The 12,964-nt window shown below is 38.1% G+C and overlaps 1 protein-coding gene across 20 annotated transcripts in view; it reads right to left on the bottom strand.

Moving 5' to 3' along the window:
• ROBO2 (roundabout guidance receptor 2) overlaps nucleotides 1-12,964 on the bottom strand; it is a 1,081,280-nt gene that overhangs the window by 66,679 nt on the left and 1,001,637 nt on the right. For all 20 annotated transcript variants that reach the window (XM_062602003.1, XM_062602002.1, XM_062602001.1 and 17 more), the window contains 2 exons: nucleotides 6,808-7,039; nucleotides 1,205-1,329 (listed from right to left, as the gene is read on the bottom strand). In XM_062602003.1, the coding sequence (XP_062457987.1) occupies nucleotides 1,205-1,329; nucleotides 6,808-7,039 (357 nt within the window). The remainder of the gene's footprint in view (nucleotides 1-1,204; nucleotides 1,330-6,807; nucleotides 7,040-12,964) is intronic.

The raw sequence follows: 12,964 nt of genomic DNA, 5'->3' as shown, positions 1-12,964 counted from the left end.
TAATTGATATGAAAATGAGATCAATAAAAAAATGGGATTAATAAATCTTGATATTGACTAAAAGCAAAACAAAAGAAGTGCTATGCTAAGCATTAATATAGTTATGGGCGACATGGTCTAGTATGAGGCACCCCTGCCCATGCCAGAGGGGTTGGAACTAGATGATCTTTAAGGTCCTTTCCAACCCAAACCAGTCTATGTCTCTATGATTGTGAGCATTTACTGCATCCCTCTGACCAAGCGATACACTGGAAAAGGCTGAACCATTAGTTGATTTAAAAGTCAAGCACCTTCTCTCTTCTACATGCTGTGCTCCCCCAAGATACAGCAGTGGAAAAAAATTACATCTTTTTGCGTGAAATAAGCTGCATCCACCACTTCCACCCTTTATGGGGCTGTCAAGAAAGCTGCCCTGCTCTATCTCAACTAAAGATTTCATGCTAGATGTACAAGTTGTCTTCCATGTCACAAGCTGGTGACAATGTTGAACCTTTTCTGATTCTCCGCAGTCATCCCCCCTGCCAATAATACACTGCACTGTTGCCATGTTGTGAAAATATACCTGTACAAAAGTGAGCCTAGTGGGGAATTACAGACTACAGCAAAATTTAAGATGGTATATAGGGAGTGGATACTTTGAGCCACCACAGCCACAAAGAAGGAAAAAATACAACCAACGCAGGAAACTGTCATATAACAAACTCTGGATATAGCAGTGGTGCTCGACCTCAAAGCAAATAACCTAGCACTTTTAAGTTGTGAATCTTGACAGAGAGAGTATTTGGAGGAAGTTGTGTATTCTCCCAGAGCCACAGTCCTTGACTTTGACCTTGAAGTGTTAGGATTAGCAATTTTGCAGAGGAAAGAACAGGTATCTTTTCTGCCAGCTTTTCTGTCAGACTGAAGGCACTTTGAGACAGGGGCTTCACCGCCTGCCTTGGGAGTGCAGAGGCCCTTAACAAAAATCCTCCTTCTTCCACAGCAGGGAAAAGCAAGAAAGAGAAGTACTGTAAACTAGCTGGCAATTACAGCTCTCTTCCAGATCTAGTTCATTTTTGCTTTTGATATAACAAGCAGTCTCCATACAATTATATGGGCAGCTGTAAATACTGTCAGATCTAAATCCATAAACAGCACTGTTGTTTTGTAAATCAAGCAGGCTGTCTCCTCCACACATAACTCTCCCATTAGACATTATTTCTACCTTATACTCCTGGATGACTCCATTTTGGTGATCTGGAGGCGGAGGATCCCAGGAGATGCTGATGCTTGTGCTGTTGTGGTTTCCAACTGTCAGGACAGTAACAGACTGAGGAGGGGCACTCGGAGCTACACCAAGGAGAGGGAACAAACAGAAGCAAGACATTAATACATTTGCTAGAGCACAAATTTTGCTGAAGCAGTGTAAGAGCAACTAGACTAGACAGTATACGAAGTTCACGCTCCCTGCAGGCCAAGGTGTGCACATTTTGTTAGGCATTGACAATCCTGAAAAGTGCCTTTCTGAAGAGAAGCATAGCTGGATGACAATGCGGGTTAAAGTGTTCAGGGCTTTACATTAAATACCAGTGAACAGAGGAGGTGCTGAGTTAGGTCAGATATATACTTATGTCCTCTTTTCCCTAGGCAAATTGCTTTCTCTTCAGAGTCCTGTTCAGTTCAACCATTCACAGCTGTTTGGCTGGTCACTGTGTATCAAGGCCACATCTACCAGACAATTGCTTGCCAGCCCTGCTACACTGGCTAGAAGTGTGGAAAAACAAAATTATAGCTGTTAGTGATCAGAGCTCTGCTGGCAAACCCCTCTTACAGCTACACCAGCAGCAGGGTGCTTCTGTTGGCTCATCACATGTTGTCTGGGAAGTGGTACAGCAGCTCTGCTACAGAACAGTCCCCTCTGTGAGCATCTGCTGCATCTCCACGTGGGGGCTCTCCCACCATAGCTAGAGCTGCCATGGCAGAGGGCTGTGGCATATGGCCCTCAGTCACCTAAAACTTCTTGCAGCCCCGTTTCTCCTCTCCCTTTCTTCTAGGCAAGTGTTAAAACCACCACAGTGGCAAGCCAAGTCACCAAAGTCGAATGTATTGTATTAATGATGTATAGTCCCTGAGGAAAAAAAAATATCCATAAAAGCTGCACTGAACCAGTCCTAGGATCCATTTAGTCCATTTACCCTAGTCCATCTATCCAGTCTTCAATAAAACTAATAGAAAGAGGCTAGGAAAGTGTGAATTAATAAATCAAGCATACAGTGATAACTCTCCAGGACAATTTTCCAATTCACAGAAGCCTGTTGCTTAGATACTTTCTGTTCCAGGGTGATGTCTTTGTGTTTAATAACTCCTTATGGAACTTTTCTTCCATGTATTTGTCATCACCTTTAATATGACCTTAAAACATTTAATATGAAATATGGAAGCTGATTTTGGAGACTTATAGTACACCTTGTACCAAAACCTAAAATATTTATTGTTCCTCCTGCCCCCAATTTAAAAACTGGATAGCCCTCTGGTTTTGGGCATCTCAGGTCATGTGTCACAGCTCCCTGACTCCAGTCCTCAGGTCTAGACTGTTCCTATTCAGAGAGGACTCCTTCACTGCTAAGTTCCATGGCAACAGGACTCTAGTCTTATCTTTAACAGATATTCCTAACTGCATGAACATCCTTGGACCATGCTTCTCAGAGAAGCAGAGAGCCACAGGCAACTATGTTAAAGCCTGGCAGGTTAATACAATTAAACACAGCCACAGATACCAGGACTATTCCGGTCTCCTGAGTCAATTCAGACTTTCTTATTGTTCCCTGTGGCCTCTTTGAGACTGGCTGTGTTCCCATTTCAGATGCTCCTCATCATTTGACCTGGCAGAGGCCCATGGAACTGAGCTAAAATCCTTACCCTGATAACCCTGAAGAGTTGGAGTAGCCTGTGGCAGGAATTACACAGCTTAAAACAATGATATCAGGGGTGGGGACAAGAGACCATACAACATTACATCAGAAAAAATACTTTAGATGAAAAATAGCACATGCATTACTGTCCTGTGAGACTGAATGTTTTGTCAGCTACATTTTCAGATGCTGGTTCAGCTGCAAAGGAAATAGTGCTTGGTAGAGTCCTTGTGACCTTGCATGACAGAGAAACACTGTACTGAAGGGGAGAAATGGGGCTGTATTGTGGACAATTTGACTCTTATTCAGCTCAAGTGAAGCACAGAAGGGTGGCCTTGGCCTATTCCTTGCCATTGCACAAAGCATAAAATTGGTGAAGTTAATAGTTACATTGTGTATTTTGTGGTGTCCTGGGTTTAAACCACGACACATGGCAACTGAAGTAATTTGCCACACAGCAAAAAAAATAGCATTTTAAAAGTCTCCAAGTTATTTAATAGCAACCAAACCATGAATAAATGATGGGTGCAATATTAATTAGAACATCTTATGTGAAAATAATAATCATTAAAATGACAACGCTTAGCACTATGTAACTCATTTTTGGTTCTAAGTGTTATGGAACAACTTGCTGAAATGTATTTACTTTCATCCTCAAACACATTCAGAAATATAATTTCTTATATATGAATATGTGAAAAGAAAGAGAAGGGGGAGAGCAAATTCTAAAGAAATGTAAAATGAATACTGTAACATTTAAAGAAAAGCATACTATATTAATTTGTCTTTGCATTTAAACTGCATGAATATTCTAGTTAATATTCTACCAGTGTGTGTCAGTTTGGGGCTTTTTTAGATGATAGATGTGAAGTTTGAAGCAAAATTGAAATTGCAGCTGATGAACGCAGCTGAAAGTATCATTTTAAGAGCTGCACTAAGGCAAGAAGGAATTCGCAGTCACAGCTGATAAAAACTAAGGAGGCTTCCATTACCGACTGCCATATTTTTGTGGTGACAAACAATCTACAGAACAAATACTACTCCACAAAAGTGATTTAAAACAGTGGATGTAATTGCAGAAACAGAAAAAAAAAGAAAGAAATGAACTATCCTTAGAGCAAGTGTGAAAGAAATGGTGAAAATGATAAAATAAAATATTTTACTTAGCTCATTTTCTATGTGTATACACATACGTGTACACAACAGTTCTGTTTCCTCTCTCTGATAATATCACTCTGTAAGCTGGCACCATGATATAAATTAAGGCCCTCGTCTGACACTGCTGCAGTTATTAAATAGATCACATTGAAAAATAACATTTTTTAAACCGTTTTCTCATTTCCCTTGCTGCTGGCTTGTGGAGAACACCTTGCCTGCTTCTTGACAGGTCAATTATTCCAGTGCTCAGCTTCTTCTTACAGATATGAAAGAACCCAAATCGCTGCTCATCTTTTCCAGAGGCAGCCAAACAGAATTCCATTTGTTACCTTCACAAGGCCAAAGAGGCAGGAGATGGATGGATACTGAACTGTGACAAATGTCTGATCTAGAGGAAAAGTCTAACTGCAGCACAACTGATTTTTGGAGGTAGACCTCAGAAGTAACATAGCACGTAAAATTTAATCCAGCAGAAATCTGCCACTACTTTTTTGGTTGTACTTTGGCTTTACCAGGGCTATTTGTTTTGATGTCACAACAAAAAATTCCAATGCATGTATCAATTCCCCAAATTATTTTCTAAAAATAGCACAGTTGACATTTTTTAAATGTCAAGCCTAAAAAAGCTCATTTTCAAAATGGAATCACAGGCACCATAGCAAGTGGGATCACTTTAGAGACTGCCATCTTCCTTCACTGGACAAGAAGCAAACCGCTGCCATTAAACATTCAGATGATGCTATTTTTTTAATATAGGAACAACAATATAATTGCAAATATACTGTGAGGAATTAAAGAAAACACATGGAGAACTGCACCTACTGAACGTCTCCATTTTCTCATGGAAGCACTTAACTTTATCACCTAAACAAGAGAAAGATTTATTTGCAGGGGCTGACATTTGTCTGGTGGTAATACTACATGTTATAGGCTGATGTTTTTTTGAGAGAGATAGTTGTAAACAGACTCCTTGAAGGTCATATTAATCTACAAAGCGTATCCTAGGCTGAGAGTTATACATACCTGTAGGCAAGAAAAGTTCTTTAAATTTTCACTATGTGGAAAGTTATTCCACATGAACAAAGTGGCCTTTAAAGTAGAAAATTACTTGACAGGCTCTGATGGGAGATGAGGTTTATCAAAGAAAATGTCATTCCTCAAGTATTTTATAGAAATAGAAGGTACAAAATCTTCTCTTTTTCAGTAGTTCTTAATTTACCTTTAGCAAGAGACAGTTAGATGAACTAAATAAATAAAAAAACCCCAATCAATTAAAATTGGACAAGAAGAATATCTGTCAGTGAGGGGACTAAATCCTACATCTTAACTCTAGAAAAGCAATTGCACCTATAGAAAGCTTCTTTCCATTTTCTTGGGATTTTTTAAAGCTTTGCTCAGAACCCAGCAAGATATTTTTTACCAACTGTTTAGGCTTGATAGTCTGAACAAACTAATAGAAAACATAAAGTCCAAAATCCTAAATAAGACTTGAACAACGCCTTCCTACACGGTGTTCTACATGTTGCAGGACACTGAATTTTCTCATTGACAAAGTATGAATGGCAACCAAGTTATCTTCATGATTACTTATTTGTTGAGTAATAATCATAACAAATCAAACAGAAAAGTGAGTAATAAGCAAATCCATTTTAGAATTAAGAAGTACTTGGCAATCAGCACTAAACTGAACTTCAGGAGACCACTGTAAATGATTAATATGCATCTTCAATAGGAAGGAAAGTGTGCATTCAAACCCATTGAAAACTGCAGGAGCATTCTTATACTTCACCAGTATTTCTGTCCCTTGTTTTGAAAGAAATCAATGAGATAGAGAGAAAAAGAACTCTCATTGTTATGGTCATTCTTCTACTTTTACAGGTGAAATTTTCCAGGGAAAGGATGCATTAGATAGGCCTACAGATAGGTTTCTTGTACATTTCTAAGAGAAAAAAAAAACAAAACTTGTATCTTACCTCACTCCCTTTACCTTTCATTAAAAAATCAGGCCTGGAGTGTGTATGTTTTAGAAAACTATACACCATGGTACATGCTATGGATGTAAATGCTTGTGCATTTCAGTAGTATAAACTGTTTACTATGTCTGCATACTGAATGTTTTACAGAGGCTTGAAAGGTACTTAAGTAAATCCTCTGGAGGACTAAATAGGGCAGTTTCATGAGCTCTGTTGACAAACAACAGAGTGGCCTGACCTTGAGACTGGAGCTCCTTCAGACTAGTCAAATATCTGTCCTTCACCAGTCCCCATTTCCCAAACAAACCACTCCTCTACATTGTTACCCATTCAGAAAGATGTTCTTAATATCAAACACTCATCTGTAAAAGGTTTCTTTTATTAGTTTTGTCCTCAAAGTAAAGGCCAAAGCCTTTTACTAGCTATAAAAGAATGGTTGCAGTGCACTTCTTGTAAGACCCAATGCCACCAGTAGATCAGAAGGACGTAAGAGCCAGAACAATACAGGAGTGGTCCAGTGCTTTCTCATGGAATACTAATAGTACAAACCCAAATATTATATTGAATATATTGAATTCTGATAATTATATTGGATATTCTAATTATATTTAATAATATATAGTTGAATATTATAATAATGATATTGAATTCTAACACCAAACCTGTATCTAACAAACAGAAAATGTGGGGAAGAAATAGAGCTGGACATACTCATAACACACAATAACCAAAACCGTTCAGTGTTAGGTATGGAAGAAAATTGCTTTTCTGACCATTTTACTAACCTTCCTCTGTGGTGCGAGCAGACTTTGATTCACTGTCCATTCCTTGGAATTCATTGAAATAAGGGCGAACCTTGATTTCATAAGTGACCCCCTTTTTCAAGCTGACGAGGACAGCACTGCGCTCAGTTGGGACTTTGACCTCCAAGTTCTGCCATACAGCTGGAGAAGGTAGGCCAGATGTTTGACGATACATCACTCGGTAGCCCTGAATAAACTGGGATTGGCGGTCAACCTAGAAATGGCATTAAATAACGCATTAATAAATGTATTAAAGTAACGAAACTGTATAAAAAGAAATACTTCTGTCCTCATGAAAAAGAGAAAATTAACAGTTGTTTAAGCACTGAATTAAAAAATCAAACTGCCCTCCTGTAAGTCACTGTTGATTAATTGTGTCTAAAGAGCATTTTTCTCACATTACTTGTTATAGAATATTTCTATTTTACTTTCTCTGGCTCTATATATCATGACAAATACCACCTTAAATCACAAAACAAGGCCCCACCTCTGCAACAAATAATGAAAAGAGAACTTTGGCATAATGATTACTGCATGTACACTTATTAAGCACATCTTGGCTACTGATGCACTGAAATAGGAGAAGAAAAGAAAAACAAATTATTTTCAGAAAGGGACAAGTCTTTGAAGATACCCTACATGCTTTCAGTTAGTCATTACTTGGCTCGCAGCTCATCTTTTCATGAGATGCACAGGGAAGTAAAATAAACATAAGACAGATGCAGAGAAAACAGCTTCTAAGGGCATGTGCTGTTTCTTGCATTCACAATCTAAGCCATCTCTTTACGTCCTGGGGCTGTGATGCTCTCAGGCCATCAGATGGAGATGGAATGCTAGTTTTGGTTTATATTTTTATACGTTGCTAGGCAAGAAAAACTCAAGATTGGACCATACACAGAAGTCTAACAATTCTAAGCTTTCAGAACTATAAATAGGATTTGTGTGAAGGAAAAACTGAAAATGTGTTTTATCTCTTAGGGAAAAAAAAGCATGAAACAATGATTTGAGGTATTATGACGTTTGCATGAATTTTCTCAAAAAACAATCTAACCAATTTGATGGATAAAACCAAACCAAACCCAGCTGCTTCTGTAGACAACAAATAAAGAGCCAAAGAAAGTTCAGCACAAATAGCCAGACTATACAAATAGCTGTTTGGTAAATCTAGGAGTTCTAGCTAAGATCAACAAGTAGGATTTCTTTTCCACTCTTGACAATTTGCTAGCTCAGAAGTATTTCAGAATTAGAGGCACATTTGTCTCACTTCTCTTAAGAATGAATGAAATTAAGGCTGAAAACACAAACCAGGTCTATTATGCTTCTCTTATAATCCTATACAGTTTACTGGGGCATTCAGAGGGGACACAGATTCTTAGGCATTAGAAAGGAGGGCAAGCAAGAAGAACGCTTTATTTATGAGAGCAAAGCAGAAATGTCTTTCATCAAAACTGTCACTGTTAAAAACCTTGCAACATATGTTACAACAACATTAAGCCTGCATTTTATAAACTTCTCTGCATTCACTTTAAGTGAATTTATGCACTGAAAGAGGGATATAACTCACAATAATAGCTTGTTAATACCGAAAGAATCAAGCTGTGTTTTTAAGAAGAACATTAACCAGCTGTTTCCAGATGAAGGGAGTCTGTAAATCAGAGTAAATTGTTTTTATCCATGTTTGACTTTGATTAACTAAATGTTTTATGGACACAAAGATTTTGTGAATATCGTGTTTACTACAAAATTCAGCAAGAATAATACTTTCATTCACTTTGTAATACCAATTCTCAACCTAAATTACAATAGAAGGCTATGATGTTTAATAATCAAACACTGGGTTTGATTCCTACCCAAGTTAGAAGCTACACTGAAAGACAATGTAACTTTGTTAGAACTTTCCATGTTGTCTTTGCTATGCTTTTAATCTCTACTGACTGCTGCCTAGCGGACAACATCTGAAAATTCAGAGTTGACTAGGCTGAACAGTGACAATATGCTGCTGCGAAACAGTATGGAAACTTTTGTACAGCATGGTAGAAACACAAACACACTCACTAACTCACTGAGAAGAAATGGATCCCTACAGCATACCTATAGCATATTAATTTTGAGTCCATCTATCCTCTTACATACAGGCAATATACAAAGTATTCATAATACTGAAAGTATTCATAAAGTGTACCAAAGTATACTTTTTCTGCTATGCTTTTAAGTTCCTAACCTAAAAGACTAACCAACACAAGGACTATGAAAACAAAACACAGTGCTACAACAAGGATGTCAAGTACATGGAAGCTATAAAAACACATTAAGTTTCACAGAGTTTTCAATCAAATGTTTGATTACAACAGGGCTGAGCGATCTGACTGAATTTCAGTTTATTGACAGTGATTCCATTGGCCAGGGTCTGGGAAGGCACTTATGAAAGAAAATACTATGCATTTTTGTAATGTTTTCTGTAAGCATTCAGTTGTATTCAGTGTCAAGGAGAGGATACAAAGCTATTTCTCATGCTGACGTAAAGCTAGTCTGAATGAATAGGGCCATTCACTTGGTCAAAATGTTGGGAAACTATGCAAAGGTCACTTCACATATGGAGAAAAGTGGATTTTTTGTTTTGTTTGGAGTTTTCTGATTACTAAAAAACTACTCCTGGATAATAACATGGATTAATTGGAGGTGTTTTTGAGGTATAGGACAAGTATGTTTCCCATATACATACACGCGCGTATATATGTGTACCTCTATATGTATGTATATGCATATACATACATATGTGTATATGTCTGTATATGCATGTACACACAGTCTTACATATAATACAGAGCCTGTGACTTCACCCTTCCCTCCATTTGTTATGTGGTAATTATGTGTCACACCACCAGCAGGCTACTAAAAATATGCTTAGCATTAAAGAACTGCATTCAGCTGTGCTAAGCATCAAACAACTCAATAGGTTTGGCGCAAGTTCACACATAGGCAGAGTTGCAGAAACATGTACCATGATTTAATGAAAGAATGCAATAATTTCTAGCTATTCTTCTTTCTCTCTCTTTTCCGTTTTTTATTGCTGGCTGCCACTTCCTTATACAGAGTACTTAGCATTATTACAGAAATTGCAGGAACTCTCTTGCGCTGAACACCGGGAGCAGAGAATATTTCTAGTCTTCCTGTGACACTCTTAACTACTCTTGAATCTGTACAAGCAGCAGTGATATCCACTCAGAAGAGCTGCACCAGTTGCTGATCTAAAGATACACTTTCTCCCTCAAAAGACAGATGGGGGAAAATGCAGATGCTCTTTTAAAAGGTAGAAGACAGCAATTACTGGATAGGCTTTTCTCAGCACTGATCTAATACTTTAAGGCAACCTACAGGCATAATTGGTCCTGCATGCTCCTTCTTACCTTCTTTTACCATGAACACATAGTGTGTGAGGTATCTCAAAACTGACAACAGCTCTCCATTTCTGCAGAACGGGAAATTCATTTTCCCTGCATGTTCAAATCTGCACATACCACAGCCGAACATGAAACAGGTTCAGTGGCTACTAGTTCATTCATTTAGACTATTAGGTTGTTAAAAAGGTGGCAAGAAACTCACAATACAGCTGATGCTGCAAATAAAAGCTCCTTTCAGACAACGCTGCTAATCTGCCCCCTAAAGAGATTTTGCAATATGCTGTGTAGTACGTAAATTTCTACCCCAAAATATCCTAACAAATACTCCCCTCCCACATCAATACCCACAGCAATTCTCCATCTGCAGAGAATACCTTGCACACTGTGCTGAATTCACCAGAGCACACTCAAAGTAATCCCTGGAAATTCAAACAGCACTAGCATTTATCTATCCTATAGGAATAAGACAAAAGGGGATGATACACTACAAGACTGTCTAAAGGACTTGACTCCTGAAGCTTCCAGTGAATTACATTCATTTAAAATCAATGTCAAATTAAAAGACAGAGGTAAATAAATTATCCTTCTGACTGGTAGCAGCCCAGAAGGCAGTCAGGGTTTCAGAGCAACAATTCTTTTGCTATAATGAAGAACTGATTTTCACTCCTGCTTGTGCCACAGGGCTCCTTTCTAACGCTAGGAAACTTTACATCTGACCACTAATGAAACTCTCAGTTTAATGCCCAGTGAGGCTAGAAGTGCTTAAATGTAGTTGAGGTCAGCTAAAAAAAGTGCTTGGAGTACAAAATATGCTGTTGCAATGCAAAATGTTTCGAGAAAAATGAAAATAAATCAGGCCCAAGTTTTAAAATTAGCCATTTGATAACACTGGGCATGTCTGATTCCGTAAGTCTCATCAGCAATAAATATCTCTGCACCTCGCCTCTCTGTGTGTAAAGTTAGGATAATGACACATTTTTATCATCCTGATGTTAAATTCAGTATTATTTGTGAAGCACACAAATGTTACGGTTGAGAGCATAACAGATAAGCAAGCATGTGAGACAAACTAATAATTTTTTATTCACTGCAAGGCTTCAATGCTATGAATTTAATAAGACCTGGCACCACACAGTGAATAAAGAAGATAAAAAGAAATGTTGAATAGCGCCATGAAGAAGAGATCCTGTATGTGACCTCATAATTACAGCCACACTTTAAAAACCTATGCACAAGAGGAATAAATTTAAGAGACATGCCACGTTTTTATTAACACTGACTTTGTAAACCAGACATTTGTGTGTATTTTAACACTGCAACACACTTGCAGAGAACTGGTTCTGAAATTTTAAACTTATATTTGAAAATAAAAGAGAAAGTAAAACCAAAATCCTTTCAGAAAGAAAAGAGAAATTGGTGTTAATTCACTGGGAGTCAGGACGCCAGAAACTGAACAACCAGGGATGTTCCTTGGCATTCACTCTTTGAATCGCAGAAAGTCAGCACAAGGAGTCTTACGACTCTCATGGCGCTTCTGTCCTTTTGTATGATAGCTGTACTATCTAGCCATTTTATAGCAATAGAGGGGACTTTATTCTCTGGATAGAGTGGCTTTTTTCCTAGAGACTATAGTTAATTAATTGGTTTTGTTCTGGTTGCTGGAAAGTTTCTAATTAGCTGTTCCAGAGATCTTTTGTTGTGTCTTTCGTCCCTTGGGCAATTTGAAAGGTCTCTGCAGAGGCCTATACACTTGTCAGGTTGTACAAGGTCGCTGCTTTGAGAGATCTTCCAAATAAGCTGATATCCCTAACAATTTACCTTTACCTGATCATGTTTTCTTCACTCATTACTTGTTCAGCAGGGACACCAAGAGACTCTTTTAGAAGAGATACACACACACACATAAATACAGATTTCATTATAATATAATGATATTGGTTACATTGCAGAAAACTGAATTCTGTTTATACTGGGGCTTCCTTTTGTAGTATATGCTAAAGCAAAGGCAAGCCTATGAAACTGCTTTTCTGATAGCTGTCACATCCAAGAAAGGACTCATAGGAGCACCGTACAGATGTAAGCCAGGTTTGCAATTCCTGGTTTCTTAACTACTGACCCACCTGTTTGGGCAAATATCTGCTTGGGCAAAGGGTTTGCTACAAAGGTTAGTCAGTGTGTTCTAGAACGATGTAGCTGAAGCATGCAGCATTTTTAGAAAGCCAAGCTGTGTGTTGACATCAAATGCAATGTGCAATGACACATTTTCTAAATAATCTTCTAACAAAGACAAATTTGTTGGTTTCTTTATTTATTTTGATCAGCCTCTCAACCACCAAAATCTGTCAGAGCAAGTATGGTGCATAAGCTCCCATAAATATGGCTAAGTTGTGCAAAACCAACAATAATCCTTGTAATACATAATCTATCACTACACTTATCTTCTGTTGCATAATCCCTTCTACACATTAACCTCTTAGCAATATTACATGTAGAAGAAAATCCCTGAGTATTGTGAACAATCCATTAGCAGAATTCATTCCAGGCAATACAACTGTTTCAGCAACATGCAGTACTATTTCTCTCGCTCTTCTGCCTGTGGCTCTCCTTCCTCTAGGGAAGATGCCCCCAGAGCAAAACACTCGGTATGAAGCACCCTGGCAACTCTCCCCTCCTATGGTTACAAATCCTTTCCTTCAAGCCTCAGGAAGGAAAACATAGCATTTTGAAAGCCAAACACT

The sequence above is a fragment of the Pezoporus occidentalis genome, unplaced genomic scaffold (assembly GCF_034315485.1).
Source record: "Pezoporus occidentalis ecotype Australia unplaced genomic scaffold, CSIRO_AGI_Poc_V1 ctg74, whole genome shotgun sequence".
Lineage (NCBI taxonomy): Eukaryota > Metazoa > Chordata > Aves > Psittaciformes > Psittacidae > Pezoporus > Pezoporus occidentalis.
Note: the sequence above shows the minus strand (reverse complement) of the source record. Positions and strands in the feature narration are given on the sequence as shown.